Source organism: Anopheles darlingi, chromosome 3 (assembly GCF_943734745.1).
Source record: "Anopheles darlingi chromosome 3, idAnoDarlMG_H_01, whole genome shotgun sequence".
Taxonomy (NCBI): Eukaryota; Metazoa; Arthropoda; class Insecta; order Diptera; family Culicidae; genus Anopheles; species Anopheles darlingi.
Genome location: NC_064875.1, coordinates 24,888,439 through 24,895,938, shown reverse-complemented (window position 1 = coordinate 24,895,938; position 7,500 = coordinate 24,888,439). Strand labels below are relative to the sequence as shown.

The following is a 7,500-nucleotide window of genomic DNA, read 5'->3' as shown; positions in this document are numbered from 1 at the left end:
GTTTACAAACAGGATATACTATACCAGGCATAATAATTAGGTGGTACAACTTTGGTCGTAACGTATTTCCCTCAAGATGTCTTAGGGATTCGATATCGATTGATACAGCATCAAATAAATTTTCAATTTATTTGATCCTCATTACCCTTGCAATATAGTGAAATATTCGACTGATGTTTAGGTAAATCTTGAAAATAGGAAAATACACATAGGACCTGGGCTCAAGTTCAATGAACGATTAGAATTTTCGTTCAAAGTAACTCAACAAGCGTCTTCAAAACTCTTTGGAATGGGTCAGAAGTAAGGGAACATTGAAAGGAAATTGCGTCGCTAGTCGAGACTAGGGAAGCAAAGTGAGTTTTTTATGCATAATAAGTCATTGGTAATATCCCAGACATCTATTCTCGTCAGCTAAAGTTACGCTAGACGTATATTAAATACCATTACGACCAAAGTTGTAGACCAAATGCTATCCTTCTGTTATTCAGTACTATTGTATTTAAGTGTTAACCCATCCGTAACGTAACGCAGGGATTTCCGTTGAAACATCGATTTATGCGGTTGATCCTGGGTTTGTAAAAATCGTATCCCACCTCATGGTGGGAAATCGAATTATCAACTTTTTTAGGAATAGCACTGATAAAAGGAGAGTGCAAATGAGATTTTTTAAAACTAGTGACAGAACACGTGAACTATTTCTAGTCCGTTTTGGGAGAGTGCGTACGGTCGGTGGCGTTACAAGGACGCATTTTGTGTTTTTTTGAGGAATGAAACGTATTGATACTTTTAAGGATTCGCCGTTCGATCGATTGTGGTAGAAAACGAGAATGGTAGAAAAACGCAAGGGAATGAATAGTCAGCAAACAGTAGTAGAGCAGACGGATGTGTACACGGTTCGATAAGGTTTTAGGATATTTTCTAATCCCACACCACACACACCACTCTCTTAAATGCAATATTGCCGCCCATTTGGAAACGGAACGGACACGTTACCAGCATGCAACAAAGAACAATACGCAATAACAAAGAGGATAACGATATAAAATTCACAATACAATATTTAGACATAATGCCTGAAAAAAAAAGATGGCCAGAGTGCAAAGCGCGAGCTAGCGATCGGCGAGCAAATGCAAAATGTATGCACTATAAGTAAAAATTTAGCAAAAATGTTTCCATTTTTTAGGACGAAAAGCATGGTTCCTTCACGCTAGAACAATGAAAGAGAGTGAGGAAGGAGAGCGAACGAGCACGAAATGCGAAAGATGCAATTAATAGTTTAAAAAGCGTGCGCGAAGCTTCTCAATCGCCTAGTGAGAAGAACAATTGGGCGGAAACACAATGATGAAGGAAACTAAAACTGCGCTGGAAAAGCATAAAGAAAACCCAACAAAAAAAAACTATCACCACGTAGCCATACTTTTATCAATATCTTAGCTAAAATGAAAGTAAAACAGACGGAACTGGACGGAGCGAGAGCAATGTGCTCGATCGGTCTTCGAGTTAGATTCGAAGGCGATCACTCTGACCGCTACATGTGGGCTGCTGCTGATGATGGGAGTAGTGATGGAATGCTAGTCAAAAGTTTATCCTTTCCCCCTAAACGATCCCTCCTTTATATCCTTAGAAAACAATGTCCCGTTGGGTTTTTTTTCTTGCTGTCTTTTTAATGTTAGACGGATAGACCCTTTTTCCTATCGTTGGTGTGTAGCCCACATCCCGGTATCGATCGATTGAGAACGCTCTCTCCCACTGTAAAACTTTTTCCTGAAGGGTTTTGCATTTAAGTTGACGAATTTATGAGAACACAGGAGTGCGAAATTTTGTAGGTTTTAAAGGGGGTTACCTTTTTGCAATGAATCTTTTGAAAAAAAAACAAACGAAAGCTCCGACCAAAGCAGAGCACGCCAGGTTACGCTGATGTGTGAGATGATGATTCACCCTAGCCTAGGTTTGCCATATCCTTTTCTCAATTGTGATGTTTCTCCTTTTTGTTGTGTTTTATGTGGAAAAGAAATAATAGATAACACATTGTTCGGTGTAAAATTCAGTGGGTTAAGCCTTGTGAGAGAAAGAAAGCACGGCGGAATTGTATTTTAAAAAAACTGGCTTTAGCTTTATTATCGGTAAGTAATGAACGTTTGATTTTGAAAGGTGCCAATAAATAAGAGAGATTCCTTAATAAACGAACTTAAGATGTAAGTTCCATGCATCGCTGGATACGGCGCTTAATAACGCCATTGAGAAGAGGGAAACCTGAAGTGGACACGTTTGTCCACATTAGTTTCTCTTTCAACCACCGGTGCCGGAGGTTTACGCTGCATTTCTTCCATCGGTGGTGATGCAAGAAAAGCAGTAGCAGGCTTTGCTTCTTCCACGACTAGTTGCCGTGATGTTCCCCCCGGTAACGGTGTGCCCGTGACGACGGTGGCTACGCGATCCGTCGAAAATATCGTTGATCGCGCCGCAGAATAGCCACCACTCGGTTCACCGAACGATTGATTTTGCTTCAGACAATCGATGTGTTTGAATGGCCACAGTTTCCTGCCCCCCGGTTTCTGCACCCGATCGGGGCTAACCGTCTTGCGGCGCAGCAACCACATGATATCATCCGGCTCCGGTTCCAGTCTTTGTAAATGCTTCTTGCGCATCGGTTTTCTGTTGCTCGATAGCTTACGGAGCGTTTTGCGACACTGTACGTGTAGTTCGATCGCTTCCTTGATCGCCGTGTACCAGGCACGGCTTTCCTCCGGGCTTTCCGAGCTGAAGATCGTACCATCGCCACTGCACGTAAGCCGAAAGTTGCCCCGAAACAGTTCGATTATTTTACATTTCTTCAGCGGAAACACACAGCTACAGACGAGCGAGGAGCTCTCGGTCAGTAGGCCGTCCACCTCACGCACCATCCGGCAGTACATGAACATGTCCGACATGAGGATGCAGTACTTCTTGGAGGTTGAACCATCGGTCTTTAGCTTGCCCAAGATGCCTTCCTTCAGAATTTTGCGTCCCGGTTTGACCAGCTTCAGCTGCTTGTTGCTCAGCACGTTCTGCACCAGGATAAGCCGCTGGGTGTTTTCGTAATCCTCCACGACGGCGTTAATGTGCGAAACGGACTGCTCGACGAGGCGGATCGATACCTGCAGTGGTTTGAAGGCCTCATCCGAAGGGCTGGTGTATAGGAGTACCTGCTGGAGTAACAGTCTGTACCGCGGAATGCGCTGTATCGGTGTGATGAGCAACGAGATCAGCTTCGTCTGTACCTCGGGCCTAGCCTCGGTGTTGTTGATGTACCGTTTCAGTGTCGGATTCTTGTCCATCAGCGATTGCAACGTGCAGAGCGAGTTACGATAATCGAACGCGTACACCGAGTACAGCTTAAAGAAGGGCCCAAGGTTGGTGAAAGCCTTCACCACGTTGTCGAGATTATCGTCGAGCTTCTTCAGCAGCTCTTGGCTCAAATTGTGGATAGTATCTAGTTGCCCGAACACCGCATTATGGACTCGCTCGGTCAGAAATCCGTTGGTACGCAGCGGAGTGACAAAGTACTCGAGCAACACCTCCAACTGGCGTAGGTACGACTGTTCAGAGGTTCGGATTTCTCGGATCGCTTGCAGTCTTAGCTGATGCCGTTTGTCTTGTTCATTGTGACTACCACCGTCCGTATCCCTTGCCAACGGTGTCCGTACGGGGCTGTTGCTGTGTGTACCGGGTAAAGCAAATCGACGTCCACCTAAAATAACGCACAGAACCGGGTAAAGGATGGCACAAGCGGAACGAACAACGGACAGCTTACTTTTGTTGATGCTGGTTGGTCGAAAATTTTGTATGTTTTGCACTTTTAACGCCGCAATCAACTCCGAGCGCATATCCTCCGGCATGAGGGGCTGGAGCTGCAGCTTATTGCCGGATTTTGGGGTCGGTAGGGCCATATTTTCGGGGAGAAATCCAGTAAAATTCCGTTAACAATCCGTTATGTTTCACAACAAACGCGTGCCACAACAAAAGCGTAACTGTCATCGTGGCGACGGTTGAATCGGTTCCAATCGAAATGACAGTCCGGAGCGTACCGATAATGGGTTTTGATTTTATTTTAGTTATCTTCAGTTGATGTTGTTCTTTTTGCAGTGAACATTATAATTTTCAAAAACTACTGGGAAACTTTCTTTTCAAAAAAAACTTCCTTGGGAAATAACAACCGAGCCATCTTCCAACGTCCGGCGTGACAGTGACTCAGGGCGAATCCACATCATGCGCGTCCTGAACTGTCAAAATCCTGCAGCTGCAAGAAGACCAGAACTCGAACGAGCCTTCAAGAAAACAAAAAAAAAACTAAAATAAATCGTTCTGCCGCGGGTGGTTAGTCCGGGAGTGGTGTTTTCCGCGAACGAGACCCAGCAGAGAGTGAGAAAAATCGTGCGTCGTGCGGAGCCCGGGTCGAAGCCCTTGGAATAGGTTTGTGCAACGTGAACCTCAACCAATCATCGCGGACCAGGCTGGTGCAGGTGCAGATGCAATCGGCCCGTGTCCTGGCCACCAGGAGCAAGTTTGTTTTTGCTGCATTCCACCGCATAACGGTGCGGCTGGACCGAAACCTCCCTCTCTCCCTCCCGGAACAAACGCCCTATTGTGTGTGCAGTGTTTTGGTGCGTTCGTGGAATTCTCTAGGTGACGTAGGAAGGTGGATAAACCCACAAGAAGGAGGGCGTAGGTGGTAGATAAGCGAATTTTCGTGTTTCGTGCGTGCGTGTGTGAACAAGAGAAAGGGCGTGCTCACGGTTTCCGTGCGTGTTCCGTGCGTTTGCTGCCGCTGTGTGGGAATAACCAAGAGAGAGACAGAGAGAGAGAGAGAGAGATATCGAGAGAGAGCCACGGTGTTCTGGTGCTTCTGGGACTGGCCTTGCCATCCGAGAGCTCTGACCGCGGCCCAGTGGGGGTTGGGGATGTTGTTGACTTTTGGTTTGCTGCTGGTGTCATCCACCGAGGGGTGACACCGCAATTGACCGAGCAGCAACGACTTTTAATTGCTCCCCAGTTCCCTGAACGCAGCTCTGAAGTGCGACAGGATGTTCCGATGATGCAGGACCATCCAAGCAACCCCCACCACCAGACCTGTCTGTGACTGAAGAGCAACCAGCGAGCGCTGGTAGTGGTCCGTCAGGTTTTGTTAATTTGCACTGAACGACCCACGGGCTAGAATCTGCAACCCACCATCATCTTCATCATCATCATCTTCGACACCGTTAGGCGAAGAAAAAGAAGAACCCCCGTATGGAATCCCCCCCCCCGAGAAAGGGTGGGGACGGCCATAGAATTAAGCAATTTCACCTTTCCGCTACGTCGTCGACGACTGAGACAGGCAAAGAGCACTGCACTAGAGGAAGGAAGGAAGGCGGCTTCCGGTCTTCACTGCCACCAGTACGCGACAGGAAGGAAGGCCAGAAGGGTTTCGAGACCAAAGAGACCCACCGTGAGGGGAAGCGGAACTCGGTCCGGAAGGAAGCGAAGAAAGTGAATTGTAAAGCAAAAAGTAAAGCAGGCTTTGAAAGCAAAGCAAAGAAGCTGACCGAGAAGCCGGGGGAGAAGGGCCAACAACCATTGAGAATGCTAGGCGGCGCCGGTGGTGGCTGCGACGGGAGGTTAAAATAGAACGGAAAATAGCGGGAAAGCGGAAGTAAAGCGAGACACATAAATAATGTATGCGGACCACAAACTCAGCCTCGGCCGTGTGCGCGCGCCTGTGTGCACGTGGGTATGATGTGTGATGATCTCGGTGATGATGAGAGATACGGTGCGACTGGACCGACCAGCAGCAGCAGCAGCAACATCAACAACCACTAGTAGTAATAGTCGTAGGAAGAGGAAGGGGTCAAACGGGTTTTGAACCCAATCGTAGTGTGCCGCGCGTGGCCGGGTGTTATTTTTTTGGGGCCGGTTCCTGTAGATTATGCAGCAGGTCTATAAAAATGTCTTTTCTTTCCATCATAGCAAGCTATGTGAGCGTATTCGTGTGTTAAAAGAACCGTGAAACGACGAAGACGACGACGACGAAAGTCGAGCGCCGTGAAGGTGGAATACTAGCGGCGTTCCTCCGCCGCATCCGGCGTGCGTAGTGGTACTTTAGTGCGTACTAGTGGACACCGGTGGTTGGCACGTGAAGAAGGTACCAACCACCGTAAAGCGAGAAAGAGACACAGGGAGAAGCAGTAGCAGTAACAGCAATACCGGAACGACGGAACGGAACTATGCCACGGAACGGGGAGGCTTCCTCGGAGAAGGGTTGCTCGAAGGCGGCCGGTGCCGCCGTACCGGCCGAGTGGCTCCATCCGGACCATGTCATCATGAACGAGGGCGTCACGTTCGATGTGCGGGTAAGTGTCTTCCCAGGGGTGGGGTAACCGGCGGTTAGCCGGTGGGTTTTATATCGGTCACTTCCTTCCTTCCGTTCCAGCGGCGGAAAGAGAAAGGTAGATTCTGTTTATAGTTAAGTCGTCCCCAAGAGAACAAAAGAGAACCAGAGAGGGATTTATCCGTGGTATTCTTTTGGGAACAACGGTCCTCGTTGCACCCTGCGCGCCGGGTCTTGAAATTCAAAACCCATTCCGACGGGGCCACCATTGTTTTGCACTTCCGGCTTTGACACGGAACAGAAGCAACACGTTGCGCCGTTTCGTTTTCTTTGCGCTGTGCGCTTTGTCGCGTTCTTTCCCCCCGGGGGCCATGCCGTCATTCCGGGACCCCGGTTCCCGGCAGTTGGTTGGATAAAAATAGTCTCGAATGAGGGTAGGACAGGAAGGGCCAGACGCCAGAGACCGAGGGTGTGAAAGAGATAATGAAAAGAACGGCAAAAAGTGGATGCTCAGAATGCGCGCCACCACCGGACCGGACCGAACCGGAAGCAGCCGGTACCCCGGGGAAGAGGAGTGGGAGCGATTTTCCGATGTGTGAAGAAGATCTGTCCCATCTGTGTTCGGTGCTGCGCATGGCCTGCTACTTCAATTAACGTCAAGATACACAGGCCGCTAAGAATGTTGTTTACACTTCCAGGAATGCCGTTCGCTGTTACGCTATTACGCGAGGCCTGAGTTGGTGAATGAGTGTAAAGCAAAAAAAAACCCAGTGCCATTCTGCGTGTCGGCCAACGGTCACCACTTCCGCCGGTAAACGTACGGAGGAAACGGCACCTTGATAAACTTTCCTGAATGGTGCTCTGTTGGCGAAATTCGTCATCGACCGGTTTCGCTTGACACACTTGGGGTCACTTTGGGTGCCAAACCCGCTCCGGAAGGCGACGTTCTTGGGAATTCATTCGCGGAATTTCGCAGAAGATGAGTCACCTCCTTCGCGCGCGCTGTCCGCGATGTCTGCATTCCTGGCTTGCAAACAATACGCCGCGGCGTAAGTCGCGCGAACGGCTTCAATTGGTAGGGTGCCAACAGATGAGCCCGGGCACACGCGCTGATTGATTGGTTTGTTGGCTGGCACATTACGCACATGCGTCCC

General features: G+C 48.7%; 3 protein-coding genes across 4 annotated transcripts in view; 2 read left to right on the top strand and 1 right to left on the bottom strand.

The window, feature by feature from the left end:
* The window catches only part of LOC125954336 (protein unc-119 homolog), a 6,226-nt gene extending 4,319 nt beyond the window's left edge, over window positions 1-1,907 (top strand). Inside the window, exon 4 of one of the 2 annotated variants that reach the window (XR_007469028.1) lies at window positions 1,184-1,907. The gene's annotated coding sequence lies outside the window, so the exon portion shown is untranslated. The other variant, XM_049684535.1, reaches the window with a different exon arrangement.
* An 81-nt stretch (window positions 1,908-1,988) lies between these two features.
* On the bottom strand, window positions 1,989-3,929 carry LOC125954277 (putative protein tag-52). The gene is made up of 2 exons (XM_049684436.1): window positions 3,794-3,929; window positions 1,989-3,730 (listed from the first exon to the last, which is right to left on the bottom strand). Exons 1-2 carry the CDS (start codon window positions 3,927-3,929, stop codon window positions 2,226-2,228), a joined length of 1,641 nt encoding a protein of 546 aa, XP_049540393.1. The 3' UTR covers window positions 1,989-2,225.
* Window positions 3,930-4,297: 368 nt separating this feature from the next.
* LOC125954291 (SHC-transforming protein 1) overlaps window positions 4,298-7,500 on the top strand; it is an 8,535-nt gene continuing 5,332 nt past the window's right edge. Inside the window, exons 1-2 of the mRNA XM_049684460.1 lie at window positions 4,298-4,452; window positions 5,986-6,368. Coding sequence (XP_049540417.1) covers window positions 6,243-6,368 — 126 coding nt within the window. The 5' untranslated portion in view covers window positions 4,298-4,452; window positions 5,986-6,242. The remainder of the gene's footprint in view (window positions 4,453-5,985; window positions 6,369-7,500) is intronic.

Bases quoted from the DNA above. Each gene is read 5' to 3' on its own strand.
- LOC125954277 (XM_049684436.1), bottom strand. From the start codon at position 3,929: ATGGCCCTACCGACCCCAAAATCCGGCAATAAGCTGCAGCTCCAGCCC. The intron at 3,731-3,793 runs GTAAGCTGTCCG...GCGTTATTTTAG, and splicing joins ACCAACCAGCATCAACAAAA to GTGGACGTCGATTTGCTTTA.